This window comes from Curcuma longa, chromosome 10 (genome assembly GCF_044706935.1).
Source record: "Curcuma longa cultivar G26 ecotype Majalengka, Jawa Barat chromosome 10, ITB_CL_G26_1.1, whole genome shotgun sequence".
In the NCBI taxonomy this organism is placed as follows: domain Eukaryota; kingdom Viridiplantae; phylum Streptophyta; class Magnoliopsida; order Zingiberales; family Zingiberaceae; genus Curcuma; species Curcuma longa.
In genome coordinates this window covers 7,481,613-7,497,252 of record NC_133870.1, presented here as the reverse complement: position 1 = coordinate 7,497,252, position 15,640 = coordinate 7,481,613, and the positions used below count along the sequence as shown (strand labels likewise).

Below are 15,640 nucleotides of genomic sequence, written 5' to 3'. Positions count from 1 at the left end.
TTTACGGTAAAAAAGAAAAGGTAGTTTTTATTCAACTGTTACAGTACATTTTTTTAAAAAAAAAAGTGGTCAAATACATTTATTTCTAATTCTCCACGGCATTAATTTCTTAAGCTATAAATTAATGCTGCGTGTATTAATTAAATATCTTTTATTTTTTTTGTCTAATTAAAAAAGTGTATATATATCTCGTAGTAAACGAGGGAAGGTGATGCCACTTGATCCTTGGCGACGACTTTCTCACTCTCCCTTCTCCTTCGTCGGCTCCCTCTGTCCTCGAGCTTGTCAAGAAGGGATTGAAAACGAGATCTAGAAATTCTCTGTGATAGGGGAGGTTTCTGGTGATAAAAATCTGATTTTTGTGGATTTCTTCCTGTCAAAGAAGCGATTTTTGGGTTAGGAGATCGACGGAGAACAGGGAAGCTGGCGAGCAAGTGGTGGGAGCGGGTAGATGAGGCTGCCATGGCTGGGATGGACTCCGGCGGGGGAGGCGCCAGAGGTGGGGGATCTTCGTCGGGCTATCTTCACCACCTCCTTGGCCCGACGCCACCGCCGGCTGCCTCGTCTACGTCCACCCAACTCCAAGCGCATGAGGAATCCAAGGCCTCGCCGGAGGAAAGCCCCGGGGCTGACCACGGCGACGGCGACGGAGAACAACCTTCTTCCTCCGCTGCTGGATCCGGCGGCCCTGTCCGCCGCCCCCGCGGGCGGCCCCTCGGGTCGAAGAACAAGCCGAAGCCGCCGATCATCGTGACGCAGGACAGCCCCAACGCGCTCCACTCGCACGTGCTGGAGGTGGCCGCCGGCTCGGACGTGGTCGAGTGCGTGACCGAGTACGCGCGCCTCCGTGGCCGGGGTGTCTCCGTGCTCAGCGGAAGCGGCGCCGTCGCCAACGTGGCCCTGCGCCAGCCCGGGGCGCCGGGGAGCGTGGTGGCGACCCTTAGAGGGAGGTTCGAGATCCTGTCGCTCACGGGGACCGTCCTGCCGCCTCCGGCCCCGCCGGGCGCCGGCGGCCTCACCGTGTTCCTGTCGGGAGGCCAGGGGCAGGTGATGGGCGGCAGCGTGGTGGGCCCGCTGATGGCGGCGGGGACAGTGGTCCTGATGGCCGCATCGTTCGCCAATGCCATGTACGAGCGGCTGCCGTTAGAAGCCCAGGAGGAAGCGTCGGCCGTGGAGGGGGTACAGCAACAAGGCCCCGGCGGTTTGCAGTCGCCAGGCACCGCTACAGGTGAAGGCGGAGGCGGCGCCGGCGCCGGCGCCGGCGTTCCCTTCTACAATCTCGGCGGAAGCTACCAGCTTCAGGGACAGGGAGACGGATTCGGGACCGGGTGGGGCAGTGGCCGCGGCGGCGGCGGCGGCGGCGGCGTCCGACCACCGTTCTGATTTAATTAATTGCTAAGCACCTCACTTCCACCGTCGCTGACCGAGTCCGCTCCGCCACACTCCGGCGTTGGAACGGAGGCGATTGAGCTCTCTCTGTCTTGTTTAATTTCACGTTGCTCCTTCATTAATTTCTTCATGGATTTGCTTGTTAATCATCCCTTTGCTTTGCATGCATTTTACAACAAACCAACATTAATTTCTCCTTGCTCCTTGATTGATTCTAGATTTTCATTATCTAAAATTAACAAAAAGTGTCCCTCTCGTAAGAAATTTATCTTTGTCAGATTTTCTGAATAGATAAATCCAAACATCAATATCATAATTATATTTGTTTAATCGCACCTATTTGTTTATGAAATTCAAGTATTGATCAAACTTCGTGGACGCTGTTGTGGGTGGTTCATGGCTCCTCTCCCTCCACGTTTTCTTCCTCCGCCTTATCTGGTGGACGCCATGGAAGTTGGGAAAAATCTCTCTTTTTTTGGCCTTGTATGCAAAAGAAATTCCGCTCGCCGTTGCGGAAGCTGCTATCTTCTTCTCTGCCTTGATGGCGTCGCTAGTAAGGCCCAGTTGATATCTTTCCTCGTGCTCCGCGCTACACTTCCTCGCGGCCGGTAAATGGCCTCTGCTTCCTGCCGCGGAGGTCCATGTGGAAGCCTGAGGGGCCGCCGCCGTTGCCCTAAAGTCTCCATGTCGATCGCCATCTCCTCACCCGATTTCCTTTCTTCGCGGATCGATCTTCGCCGACGCGATTATTTTCGCCGGAAGCCAATTTTAAGGATTAGGTGTTGTTCGGCAGGTCCCGATGAAAACCCTAGCGGTAATTCAATGGCCGGAGCATCAGAAAAAACCGAGCTTGGAGTGGAGGAGGTCGCCCCCCATCGTCTCCGCCGTTTCGAGCAGGACCAGCCCGGTTCCGGAATTGCCAGTGCCATTGGAGAGGCAATGCCAACCCGGGATTTCGTTACACTCTCCGCATGTGTGGTTGGCCTCTTCACCGGTGTTTCTGTTGTGCTCTTCAACACTGCGGTGAGTGAATTGGATGTTTCGTAGTCTTTTTTTCCTGCTGATTTTTGGGGCAACAAAGTTTATATCGTGCTACTTCCAGCTCAATTGTGTAGTTATCTTTCAATCTTTTAGTTATTTAGCATCACTAAAATGTATTGTTCTTGTTCATTTACCGAAATGTTCTATGAAAGAACTTAATTTCTGCAAACATCCATTATAGCCTTTGCTTGTGATTCATATGGAAAAGGAGTTTTGTTACTATTTATACTATTAGATTAAACACATATAGCTGAAGAAATTTCTTGAAATTCCAAAATAACAACCTTCAGATAAAGCAATGAATGAATCATTACAAACCAAACGTAGCTAAGCTGACAATTCTGTGATTTCTTAAATTAAGAGATTTATCAGTAAAAAACTGTGTTCACAACAAGCATGTTTTTTCTCAGTATGTCATGTTAGCTTATGATCTTTGCCTCTTAATGTCTCTTCTCTGCTTCATGCCATCTCCTTTCGTGGGTGTGAAGTCATAGGACCATTATAATCTCCATCAACTCTTATATTTCCAACTTTTGCTGGATTTAAATCTTTGTTTGAGAACCTTTTTTTCATTAAAAAATAAGCTGATATGCATGTTTCTGATGGGATTTCCTTATATCCATTCACTGATCAGGTACATGAAATACGTGACTTTTTCTGGGATGGATTACCGTTGCGAGGTGCATCATGGTTACGGGAGGAGCCCATTGAGAATATTTGGCAGAGAGTCGTTCTGGTTCCTGCTTGTGGTGGTGTAATAGTTGGTATGCTAAATAGTCTAAGGAGTTCCTTGAAAGAAACATCAGGCATGACAGCATCTGTGAAGGAAGCAATGAGACCACTTGTGAAAGCCATAGCTGCTTCTGTCACCCTTGGGACAGCGAATTCATTAGGACCTGAGGGTCCTAGTGTTGAAATAGGTTCCTCCATTGCAAAAGGGATCGGTCGGTTGTTTGGGTTGCGTGGTGGAAAAAGTTTGTCTCTTGTAGCTGCTGGATCAGCTGCAGGAATTTCATCAGGTCCTACTTCCATTATGCTCATGCTAGATTTGTGTTTGTAAAATCAGTAATTAAGATTCTCCTCCTCTTGAATTCCCTTGAACACTGAAGCTAACAGCTTCCGTGCACTAAATTTCATGGATAAGAATGCTGATCCTTTGGAGTAACGTTATCTACTTACACAAATTGGAATTTCCCTTAAGTATGTTGATCATAGTTGCCATATTTTTACAGTCAATTTTCTATTATACATAGGGCTTCCATTTCACCTCATAAATGAAGTTCCCTTGAAAAATAAGTGGGATCAGTTTCTTGAAGACTAACACATTTATTCTATTGCCATATTTATCCTGTGTTTTCATTCATGATTATTTTTAAGCATTAGATTTTGTTAAATGTGCCAGCTAGATTTTTCATATCTATGAAATACCATTATAAATAAGATTCACATTCTCTTGTTGGCTCCTGGTAGGATTATGGATACACAATGCAACCACACATCTCTAATACTTGTTAGTAGTGGAAATGAACAATAACATGGACAAAAAGAAAAAGTTGGGGCTCACCATCTTTTGTTTTTCTAAACCATGTATAGACCTGAAAAACCTCATTGTTGTTTTTCCCCCATTTAGTTTGTGTCATCCACAAGGAGCTTATGGTTTTCATCATAAAGCAGAAGAATGAATTTATTACTTCTTACATTCATTTTTCAATTCATGATTTGTTAAATACATAGTATCTAAATTTTATTATAGCTAGGTTTCAATGCTGCTGTTGCTGGATGTTTTTTTGCTGTGGAATCTGTCTTATGGCCTTCAACAACCGATTCATTCTTGTCCCTTTCAAATTCGACATCAATGGTGATACTCAGTTCTGTCATAGCATCTGTTGTTTCAGAGGTGGGCCTTGGTTCTGAACCAACTTTCACTGTTCCAGACTATGACTTCCGTTCACCAAGTGGTGTGTTCCATTTCCTCATTATTCAATTTTGAGACTATTATTGTTTGGTTCTGGAGCTTTTTTCTAGTGGTATTTTATAAGTTTAGTAGAATTTTAAATGAGATTCTATCTTTTTAGCTATTCTCATAATGTGTGCTACAGAACATGACGTAATCTGAAGATGTTTATCATTCAATAAATTTTCAGAGCTTCCTTTGTATCTTTTGCTCGGAGTCCTTTGCGGGATAGTTTCTGTGACCTTATCAGGATGCACGTCTTTGGCACTGGAAGTGGTTGACTACCTTCAAAGGATCACAGGTGTAACAAAAGCCATATTTCCTGCATTGGGTGGCCTCATTGTTGGTTTGATAGCTTTATCATATCCTGAAATTCTATACTGGGGCTTTGAGAATGTGGACATTCTACTTGAATCTCGACCTTTTGTGAATAGTCTTCCCACTAATATCTTGTTTCAGTTAGTTGGTGTGAAAATATTTGCAACATCTCTAAGCCGTGCTTCGGGTTTGGTGGGCGGCTACTATGCACCATCCCTTTTTATAGGTGCAGCAACAGGAATGGCTTATGGCAAATTCATGTCGTCTACATTCTTTGGCCCAAACCCATTGATTCATCTCCCTGCCTTGGAAGTGGCATCACCACAAGCATATGGTCTGGTAACTTTTCTCTACAAAGCCCACAATATATCATAGTTAGAGAACGCTGTTCTCGAATTAGGTTGCCCTTTTGTACTTCCTTCGGGCAGAATGATAGTTTAAAACGAGCAGCTGACCTTCGAACGAATGATACTCATGAGCATTGATTTCATATTCATAGGGCTAGCTGTTCTTTCCTACAAAAGAAATGACAACAAAACAGAACAGTTCTTTCCAATTCTATTCTCATTTTTATTTCATTTAGTTATAGTATTCTCAATAACTACTTTAAGATCATTAGAATCCATCTTGCTCTTTTTATCTGTTATTCACGTTGATCGTTCAATGGTCTGTGTCGAGTCTATGGCATGTGTAAAATGCAATTCTTCAACACTAACAAAGTTTTTGCTAATGTTTACAGGTGGGAATGGCTGCCACTCTTGCAGGTGTATGCCAAGTGCCTTTGACATCAGTTTTGCTTCTGTTTGAACTAACACAGGACTACCGAATTGTTCTACCACTTCTTGGAGCTGTAGGGATATCATCATGGATAACATCCCGCACGAGTATTAAAAGAAAAGCCGCAAATAAGTTGGACAAAGTGACAGGAAATGACATAAATGTTCCTCGTCGTGCAAGTGTGCCCAGTGAGAACCAGAACGACGATTATACTGCAGCTTCTGCCGAAAACAATAACATCGATTTGTGCGAGATCGAGACTTCTCTTTGCGTCTATGATATCAGTGCTGAAGTCAACAGTATGGTGCACAAGCTCACAGTATCTCAGGCTATGAGAACTAAATACCTTAGCATGCCGATGAATACTTCTGTAATTGAGGCAGTCACTCTCATGCAAACGGAGAAGCAATCCTGCGTGGTAATAATCGATGGCAGCGGTTTCTTGGTAGGGTTGCTACTTTTGGAGGAAATCCAAAGTTTCCTTAAATCAAGGACGGCAAGAGACATCGATACTGAGGTAAGAAAACCCCCTTAGCATATTAATAAGTTAGATTTCTTTGTTGTATTGAGGTCACAATAGTTCCATCCTTGATTCTACATCCACAGACAAATATATAGGATCACATACCTAATGTGGAGATCATATATTTAACTAGACAATAGATAATAAAATGTGGAAAATGGATAGAATAATTCAGACACTCAAAGGCAATCATTAGATTGTGACATAATTGGCTCAAAGAAGGAAGGTCTCAGGGCTGAGAAACAATGACACAGAACACATGGAGTGAGCTGTTTATGAAACAACATTTCCATTACTGAGACTCAGTTCCCAACTAATTCCATTTAATAGCAAGTCTGGCACAGAAGTATCTTGCATTAGCTCTCATGTAATAGATTTCAACTACTGGTTATCAGGTAAACAATGTTCTTATATGCGACATATGCCATGTCGAAGGAGGCAAGTGCAAAACATGGACAGCTACGCCTGAAATGGAACTTCTTGCAGCCAAATATATCATGGACTTGCACGGAGTGGATCACCTACCTGTTGTTTCACAGCACGTCGCCGGACGAGAAAGTTCGCGGCCGGTTGGTCTCTTGGACAGGGAATGCATTAGCATAGCTTTCCGGTGAAAATTCTTGTGCACCATCGCTTATATCAGTGATTAGCCCTTCCTGTGGACGAGCTCATTGTAACACTCATCTTTGTTGCAGAGCTGCAGCAGCTAAAGAATATCTCAGCTTGTCCTCCATGACCAGAAGGCTTGAGTCTTGACGTAGAGAACATCACGGAGAACCTTGTGATCATTTCATTGCAATATAATCAATTTTTTACAAAATTAATTCCCTCAACCAAATAATTAAAAATTAAGACTCAAATAAAAGATACAATTCAACAATTTATCTACGATGAGCCATACAATTTTAACGTAATATTATAAGGTCACAAGGGTTGAGAAAAAGAAAACGATGAACGTGTAAGCAAACTGGTAAGCCATGCGTCAAACTCATCAAACTTCTAACCAAAACAAGAACATGGGAGTTTTACCCTCTGCCAACGTAACCAAAATGGATTATAAAAAAAATGAAATATTCTCAATATATAAATATATATATACTAATAAATATTCCTTCATAGCAAACCGGCCTCGATGAGATTCCTCCTCCTCAGGGTCTCATCGACGAGCTTGAAAGTTTTCTTTATAAGTTTCTGATCCAAGGCTGTTGTCCGGTAAATTTTGAAGGCTCGGTCAACACGGTCTGGTTTGCTGTTTTGGAAATAAAGTTCCTCGTATTTCTTCTTCACAAACCTATAAACAAATGCATAACTAAGATTAACATTGGTCGGCGGAAAAATGAAATTTAAGCAACGATAGAATTTGTGGTGGAAATAATATTCATCCATGCGTCCTCATTTATAGAGGTAATAACAGGAGGATAATAGTAAACAGCGTAAGTGGAAAATGAGGATATAGCATACAAGACAGGTGGAAAATACATGAATGATATTACATCATGGAAAATTGGAAAATAATATCAGGTGAATCGAGAAACAATTGTAGATGAATCAAATGAAGTAAGGATCAGAGAAAATCATGTAAGGAATTAAGAACAATTACCTTTCTTTAACAAACAACATAAATGACTGATATAACGTGAAATTGTAGTTGATACATAAATGGGTAAAGGAATTCATGGCAAAACCCTGTGGATTAGAATCTGCTAAGAAAAAGGAGCTACTCCTAGAATATTCTTTGTTCTTTGTGGGTAGAGATTTGAGTCGTAGAATCAGGTAGAAGTCACAAATCGCTGTTAGCTAGTAGAAAGATAGGCAAACTTTATGAGTGGACAAGGATAGTGGTAGATCTATTGGTTTCTGTTGATACAATGACCAAAACACGAGTGCTCCTGACAGGTACGAGGGGCCGATGTCTAAAACATAAGCCCTATCACCAAGAATAATCACATGTACAATTTATCATTTTTAGTATAGAATATTGAAGACAATATTAACTTACTCGTATGCATGTTCAACCTCTTGTCTCCCAGATCCCACAGGCTGATAATCCTTGAACCACTCACATACATTCAAAGGAACCTGTACAAAGAAAAACATTAGATAATAACTAAGAAACAATTGAATAATTAATTTTTCAACAAGAAATTCTTACTTTTTGAACCTTCTTTTCAAAGATGTCAAACTTATTCAGGAACAGCATGAACGAAGATTTCTGACCAAGACAGGTTTAGTATTTAGGAAGGGGGCGAAGAATCAAACTATAAAGCATTAAATCAAGAAGATGATAAGAAGTTTCATTTAAACCTCAAAGCAGGATTGCTTCAGCACCCATTCAAACAGTTCCTTAGTTTCCATCATCCGATTTTTCGTCTCGTCCTCAAAGAGCAGCTGATCGTATCTGCGACAATATATTATCTTTGAGATGAACTTGATTTACAGTTCTACACTTTAGGAACAATGGCAAAACACCAATAAGCGTATAAATTGACAAATTTGGCAATCTTGAAATATCAAGTTTATTAAAGGCAGTAATTTATGCTGCAAATCAAAAAAATATATTGAAGTTAGAAATTATTCTAATTCAACAGAGTTTTACAGTAAGAACTATGAATCTATAGAATTGGGAGCAGACCAAAAGATCATAACCTTACTCGCTAATTGCAGCACAAAAAATCACAGATGTAACACCTTCAAATAGATGGATCCATTTTCTTCTTTCATTTCTCTGGCCCCCAACGTCATATAACCTGTAAACTTCACCACTTTTTCTGCTCTCACCTACAGGACTGCACAAGTTTTTTTTTAATGAAAAAAATCACGAAGGACCTGCCACTTGCTTAATAGATAAAATTTTCTCAAGAAACTATAAAAGAGAGCCATCTTGGTAAGATCAGATCATAATAAACCCAAATAGAAAGAAAGATTTTTAATAGTTTATTTTTACATATTGTTTTATACTTTATAAATACAAAAAATATGATATTTATTACATCATTTGATTGATCCAAACAAAAATGTTATTCATTTTGAAATCTTGTTTTAACAATTCAATAGACACGCTGAATCAGTTTATTGAAGCCAATATATATATATATATTGGAACTTTCCATGTTTAGCTTTTACAAATTTGTCAATCCTAGGATGAATTTGAGCTATTCCTAATCAGCTTGAATGCCTATCAGCTGAGTTTACACTTTTTTTTAAGTTGTTTTGTGAGAACAGAATACTGGTTCAGCACTTGCAGTGGAATCATGATGAAAAAAAACCCTACTTGAATTAGCTTAGTCGAAATAATTTTCTAATTTCAAACTTTTCCTCCCACATGAACATCAAGCTCAGCCTTCCATGCAAAAAAAAAAAAAAAAAAAAGTTACATGCAGCTACTAATAAAAACGCAGTTAGATAGGGGACCTGAACTGAATCTCCACAACACCAGTAGTTCGAACTCTGGCATGAAGCACATCCTCCTAGAATAAAGTATATCAAAAGGTCATGCCAATATGTCAAGCAAGAACTAGTTTGAAATGCCCACCTCTGAGAGCACAACACAAGGAAATTATATAGAAGCAACCAAGAGCAAGACCAACAGAGAATAGTCACGTTAATAAGCACATGCAGTAGCTATAAAACCAAGTCAATAGTAAAAAACTCCATGGATGACATTATTTAGGCTAAGTAGAAAAAAGACCTACATAGTTTTTCTAGAATGCTTTTGATAAATTAAAGTATAAGCAAAAAAGTCATAGATGCACATCTTGCAGAACTTCCTATATCTAACATTTAGTCCACTCTGCGCTAGTTACAAAAGCCTGCAAAATCAACTTTGTTTCTACACTAGTTCCCCGTTCAGACCCCTAACCCTCAAACATAGCAGTGGAAAGTCAAACAACATGAACTCTGAGTTTTCCTTGCTACTATGAATTCCAGAAGACATAGGGACGGGGTAGGTTTTATAATTCTCCCCATCTCATATAGGAAGCCAGTGGATCCAAGGGGGAGGGAGGGAAGAAAAATTCTTCCTCTTCCTCACCCCATCTCATATGTGGTCCGACTCTTCCCCAGGACCCCGCATTGGCGGAAGTTTTGTGCACCGGACTACCATTTTTTTTATTCAGGGTCAAGCAAAAAAAAAAAATATACCCCATACCCATACCTGCCCTGCATATGAGGAATGTTTTGAGACTCATCCCCACATCATAGGGGTAGCCTCAATCAAGTCAGGTCAGGATGAGTCTTGACGAGCAAAAAAAGTTGTCATCCCTACTCTACATAGTATATATTCATCAATTCATACCTGATACATAGAAGTTGAGTTTCAATAGTAGCCAAAAACAAATTATATGAATAGCTTAAGCATCTATAACTGGAGGGGAAGTGTAACACCCGTATTTTCCTCACTTAAGATTATTGGTTAGATTTAGAATATTTCATAAAGAGATAAGGGTTAATTATAAATTGTAGCGCTTAAAAATTCTCAAAAATAATTTTAGAAATATTCTATGATTTTTCAGGAATTTTAGAATATTTTTCTGGAATTTTTAGATTAGCGGAAGTAGCAAAAATAAATAGGAGCGTAAATGTCCTAGATGAGATTTGAACCCGCAACCTTTAAGAATTTATAATTCTTAAAATAATTTCAATAACCAAAAAAGTCAGCAAGTCTGTTCCGAAAAAAAAGGAACCGAAATTTAATTATAGTCGAGTTAGGTTTAAAAATCGGAAAATGTCCGAGGCTGGATTCGATCCTGCGACCTTTTAAAATTTAGGACTCTTAAGATAGTTCCAATAACCAAGTGCCCAGTAAGTCTGTTACAAAAAAAAAGAAATCGAATTTTATTTATCAGCGAATTAGGTCTAGGAATCACTTAATATAAATAGGAGGCTTAAGAGAGGATTTTCATTATCTTCGAAAACTCTTCCCTCACCTCTCGCCCAGAATGCCGTCGCCCTCCTTTCTCCTCCCTCTCGGCGCCCCAAACCCGAAGAACGAGGAGTCCGTCCCCTAGGATCATAAGGAAGACTTCCGGAGAACTTCTTCTACAAGGACGCTCCTCTCCGCGAGAAGAACGCGTAGACATAGGAAGATCGCCGAGGAGATTTTTTTTTCTCTAACGGAAGAATTGTAAGGAAATTAGCGCAGAAGGTAAGTACATCTCTCACCTGCAGTATGAGTAGTTCCGTTGTTTTCCGTATTTTTCCATAAACATGATTTTGTTAAAACATATATAAATAGTAGAATTGCATGATATAAGAAGTAAGATATTGTAATATGAAAGAAAGTACTTTATTTTGATGTTGACAAGTACCGGACCGTGAGGTGTCCAAGGGATGGGCTCCATAAGTTGCCCCTAGGCCGCGAGGTGCCTAGTACGCTCTAATCGGCTTCGGTGGCTAGCTACCCCGGACCGGTTAGGGATGCGCGCATTGGTACTTTGTCAGGGCCCAAATGATGGATGTTTAATATGTTTAATTATTATGAAATAGTATGTTTTGAAAATCCCCTCACATGTTTAGATATGAACATTCATATTGCATAAATCAGTTATTACGAAGTTTTCTATGGTTTTTGTGAGTTAGATGATGTACTTATTAAGCGTTGCTTATAGTTTGCATTCCTCATATTGCAGATAAATGAAAGGAAAAGTTATAGGAAAGAGGAGGCAGCTGGAGAAGTGTTTGATGTGTGGTGTCGGCGGAACCGCGGAATAAGATCAAGAATTATATAAATGTTTATTTTATGTCCAAGAATTTATATTTATTTCTTTTGCTTCCGCATTCTAAACAGAAAAAGAAAAGTTTATTTGAGTTATTTTATTTAATGAGTAAAAGTTAAGGAAAGTTTAAATACGTAACATCCCCTATTTGTATAAGAAAGAGGGGGGCGTTACAGGAAGACACAATTTCAGGAAGCTTAACAAAATCACATGAAGAAAAAGGTTTCGGATAACTACCTTAGTTGGAACATAAGTTGCTTCAGAAAATCGTTCAAGATTTTCCATAAAATACTGAGCACAATCTGGGACTTGCAATTTGTTCCCATGAGAATAAGTTTCCTGCAAGTAGTTTTCAACTATCAACTTCTGCAGAACAACCAAACAGTAAAATGTTCTACGTCTGTTGAACATAAAGATACGAACCTGAATAGCAGGGTCATTCCACAAAGTTGTTATCTCTTTGGCAATCTCTTTAGTAAGATAAGAATAATCCATTTTGCTTCCAATTTCTGAAAATTTTTCACCAATATCCTGGCATCACCAGGACCATGTCAAAAAGATGTATACAGCAATTAAATATTGGACCATGTCTTGGTGGTATGCGTGTGCTATAACAAATGTCTTATTTGATTCATTTATATTGAACCAAATTTAGTTAAAAATTCTAAGCTATACTATTTGGTAGCTTATAGCATACAAGTTCAACATAATCAATTATTTTATCAGTGACAACCATTTTAGATATTGACATATGTATATTACTCATATATATGTTCTATTTTACATTGTTGATTAGTATTCACCACTAACTTTATGTATTTTGCAATGTATGATTTTATGCAAGCTAATCATTTTTACCAAAATCTATACATTTTTTAATATCGATTGCATATGCTCTCCAATACACGATATGGAGTGCATCAACTTCATACCATCTACATCCACTTTGTGAAATTTTGCTCTGAACAGTCTAAGATTTTGGTTATCCAGACCTAGGAGGTTCAATGAGAAAGAGGGACAAAAGTAATTCAAGATTCATTTAATTCTATGATAGTAGCAATGTTTATTTCTTTGGTTCAAAGGAAGAAACAATGGGAAAGGATATGAAGCAAAGCTTAAAACATTAAATTAAAGAACAGTATAATAATTATTCAGATCAAACAATATGGCATTAAGACAACTGTTATATACTCTTCCAGTGTATTTTACCGACCAACATCCTGAGCCATCAATAATAAGTCAGATTAATAGTTAAGGTTCCAACTGTTACAAATCTAAGCCTCCTTATTCAAGGCTCCATGAGCAGCAAAAAGATGGCATAACCAAACCTTATTTTCAGTGCAGACAACATACTTCGAAGAAGTAGGATCATTTTGTGCCAATTCTTTTGCCCCATCATACAATATCTGTTTAAATTCAATCAAATTAGATCAAAGAAAGATAAACACAATCATGCAGAGTAAATTAGAGTTGGAAGCTCAAACTTGATTCCTCCCTCTTCATGTAAAAAAACAAACAAACAAACACACCAATTTTAGTAGTGCATACTTTAATTGTCTGATAAACATTTGCATGGATAACTGATGCATAGCTTTTTAGCTCCACCTCATCAAAACCAGTTTGAAAAAGAAGCCTTATCTATAACAAAAAGAAACCCATGAAATATCAGTCAAGATGTGCATCAGCAAAAAAAGGTAAGAAGTAATAAAAATCCAACCTGCTTAAAAATAGTAGATTTTCCTGATTCTCCAGCGCCTTAGTTAAAAAAATAAAAAGAAAAGAAAAAAACAAAAATAAAAATAAGTACAAGAAGACAATGTTGAGAATTAACAATTAGCATGGGTAGAGACAAGAGGCAAAAAATACAAACTAGAAGACACAACTTATGTCAAACTTTCTCCTTGGATCCACTAAATATCAAACATTCTCCTTTCAGATGACACAAAAGTAGAAGATGATACTAAATTCTAAGATGTATTCTAAAAATAATAATTCCCTTGACAACTACACTAACTAATATCTGTGAAGCGTGTTGTATTTAAGAAGAAACAAGAACATGGACAAAATAGTTGTAAGTGGGAGATTGGTGGCAATGCATTATTTTTACTAGGACAACTGATAGATGCATAGCATATTATGTTTGAGCATACCAAGAAGTAGAAGCTTATGAATATGTTGTTCTGCTTTGGTTTCTTGAGCAATCCTCCTATCAATTTCAGCAGCCTGAAATATATGTACAAGCAAGAAACAACTGAGATCAGACATAAGCTCCAAGCTCAAGTCATTAACAATTCATTCGAAATTGAGATACACATCTGACTTAAATAGTTGATTCCGAGAATGGCAAAAGGTTACCTGTATGTTTTCTTCAGCATCAACCTCATTCAATGGCTGTTGTCGACTGCAAAATGAGCCCATGCTTACTATGGAAAGTGAAAGCATGGATCTCATACTTTATGTACCATGTCAGATTTCTTAAATTAACTTCCTGCATATGGTAGCCTCATTCTGGATTACATGCCTAATGAATAAACAGCAAACATAATAGTTTAGAATATGCTGGGCATAAAAAAATGACAATGCTGAAGAATAACATGGCCAAGAAATGTTAGAAAAATAAATTCGATAATTCTGTATACTAGAACTATCTTAAAGGCAAGTATCCTCAGTTAACCATGACTGAATAAGGTCGCGAATCATCATTTACCAACAAGGTACTTAATTATGTACACAACAAGTGTTGATCGACGATAATTACTAGAGATTGGCTTGTTTGTAAAGTAAATCAAGCATGACAAACCATTATCCATAGACAAATTAACAGATAAAAAATGACCTGCTCCATGAAATTCATTCTTGCACCGAATCCTAGGTTGCTTGTAATCAAATCAGCCTAATCGTCAAATACAGAAGATATCACATGTAGACTAGGATATTGTCGACTTCTAGTTGTTGGCTAACATACAGTGGGTTTTGAATCCCTAAGTGCTAGCATCTAGGCCAACTTCCATGCTTGCTCTCCTTAATGTACCACACATTTACATTGTTCATCCTCCTCTCTTCTGTCAATCAACCTCATACCGTGTGTTAACCAAAGTTAATCACTGTAATGAGCATGAAGAAAAATAATTCTTACTTCATTCGTACCATTCACGTCAAGACTGTTCTCCACAGAAAAGAAAAATGCCACATTCTCTTATCAGTCAGTACCACCTATCACAATACCACCTGATGAATTCTTCCAGTTCATCCCACCCGAACTGACCTCACCACATTCTTAAGCTCCATCAGGAATGATGACCGAATCTTTTCAAGAACCTAAGAAGCCGGACCAGCACAAGGCCCCATATTTCATCCCTCAAGTCAACCAAAATCCGACATCAAAGATATCACTGACACTTGACAGTACTACTACACACCCACACAACACACGACGGATCTCCTTGAACTCCAATGCACTAAGCAACATCAACATTGGTCTCAACACTGCGTGGAAATCTGAATTAACAGTTCCAGAAGAATAAAATCGCAGAACCACTACCTCCAAAGAACAATAAAGTGGGCAGAAACCCTAATCTAATCGACTCAGACGCATGAACAAAAAAAGGAACAAAAAATTCAAGAAGGCGGAGTGGAGGTGCCCCCACCTCGTAGTTCCACCACCTTGACGAGGAGGAGGAGGCGGGGGCGGGGGCGACTGCAGCTCCGGCGTCTTCCAAGCGCTAGTACACTGATGTTGCCGATCGCACAGATCTGGGAATCGGGAAATGTCTCACGCACCAGTCGCAGCCAAGAACCTCATGGGTTATGCTGATCGCGGGGACCGGTGCGGACGCACGAGCCGATGGGCCAAAAGAGCGGTCAACAGCCCGATTCGAATCCGGATTCGTCAAATGGACGGTCCAGATTAAACAGAGCAGCCTC

The 15,640-nt window shown here is 39.5% G+C and overlaps 3 protein-coding genes across 4 annotated transcripts; 2 read left to right on the top strand and 1 right to left on the bottom strand.

Moving 5' to 3' along the window:
- Positions 1 to 228: 228 nt before the first annotated feature.
- LOC141836234 (AT-hook motif nuclear-localized protein 16-like) lies at positions 229 to 1,650 on the top strand. The gene has a single exon (XM_074723676.1). It carries the CDS (start codon positions 463 to 465, stop codon positions 1,381 to 1,383), a length of 921 nt encoding a protein of 306 aa, XP_074579777.1. The 5' UTR covers positions 229 to 462; the 3' UTR covers positions 1,384 to 1,650.
- Positions 1,651 to 1,881: 231 nt separating this feature from the next.
- On the top strand, positions 1,882 to 6,845 carry LOC141836230 (chloride channel protein CLC-e). The gene is made up of 7 exons (XM_074723672.1): positions 1,882 to 2,412; positions 3,065 to 3,449; positions 4,188 to 4,388; positions 4,575 to 5,041; positions 5,442 to 5,996; positions 6,398 to 6,612; positions 6,698 to 6,845. Exons 1-7 carry the CDS (start codon positions 2,002 to 2,004, stop codon positions 6,756 to 6,758), a joined length of 2,295 nt encoding a protein of 764 aa, XP_074579773.1. The 5' UTR covers positions 1,882 to 2,001; the 3' UTR covers positions 6,759 to 6,845.
- Positions 6,846 to 6,862: 17 nt separating this feature from the next.
- Positions 6,863 to 15,488, bottom strand: LOC141836233 (guanine nucleotide-binding protein alpha-1 subunit). Of its 2 annotated transcripts, none has more exons than XM_074723675.1 (14): positions 15,364 to 15,488; positions 14,072 to 14,237; positions 13,867 to 13,939; positions 13,434 to 13,471; positions 13,265 to 13,354; positions 13,045 to 13,122; positions 12,140 to 12,247; positions 11,954 to 12,055; positions 9,414 to 9,469; positions 8,654 to 8,788; positions 8,307 to 8,400; positions 8,155 to 8,214; positions 8,002 to 8,081; positions 6,863 to 7,293 (listed from the first exon to the last, which is right to left on the bottom strand). In XM_074723675.1, the coding sequence occupies exons 2-14, from the start codon at positions 14,165 to 14,167 to the stop codon at positions 7,116 to 7,118; spliced, it is 1,188 nt and encodes a 395-aa protein (XP_074579776.1). In that variant the 5' UTR covers positions 14,168 to 14,237; positions 15,364 to 15,488; the 3' UTR covers positions 6,863 to 7,115. The 2 variants fall into 2 exon arrangements, with proteins under 2 accessions (XP_074579776.1, XP_074579775.1); XM_074723674.1 differs by having other exon boundaries at positions 15,380 to 15,488.
- Between the last annotated feature and the right edge of the window lie 152 nt (positions 15,489 to 15,640).

What these genes read in the sequence shown, in the direction of transcription:
- LOC141836234 (XM_074723676.1), top strand. Translation starts at nt 463, where the DNA reads ATGGCTGGGATGGACTCCGGCGGGGGAGGCGCCAGAGGTGGGGGATCT.
- LOC141836230 (XM_074723672.1), top strand. Translation starts at nt 2,002, where the DNA reads ATGGCCTCTGCTTCCTGCCGCGGAGGTCCATGTGGAAGCCTGAGGGGC. An exon ending in AGCTGCAGGAATTTCATCAG is followed by an intron (nt 3,450 to 4,187) that starts GTCCTACTTCCA and finishes TATTATAGCTAG; the next exon opens with GTTTCAATGCTGCTGTTGCT. An exon ending in TGCATTAGCATAGCTTTCCG is followed by an intron (nt 6,613 to 6,697) that starts GTGAAAATTCTT and finishes TCTTTGTTGCAG; the next exon opens with AGCTGCAGCAGCTAAAGAAT.
- LOC141836233 (XM_074723675.1), bottom strand. Translation starts at nt 14,167, where the DNA reads ATGAGATCCATGCTTTCACTTTCCATAGTAAGCATGGGCTCATTTTGC. An exon ending in ATGCTGAAGAAAACATACAG is followed by an intron (nt 13,940 to 14,071) that starts GTAACCTTTTGC and finishes CATATATTTCAG; the next exon opens with GCTGCTGAAATTGATAGGAG. An exon ending in GGAATGACCCTGCTATTCAG is followed by an intron (nt 12,056 to 12,139) that starts GTTCGTATCTTT and finishes AACTACTTGCAG; the next exon opens with GAAACTTATTCTCATGGGAA.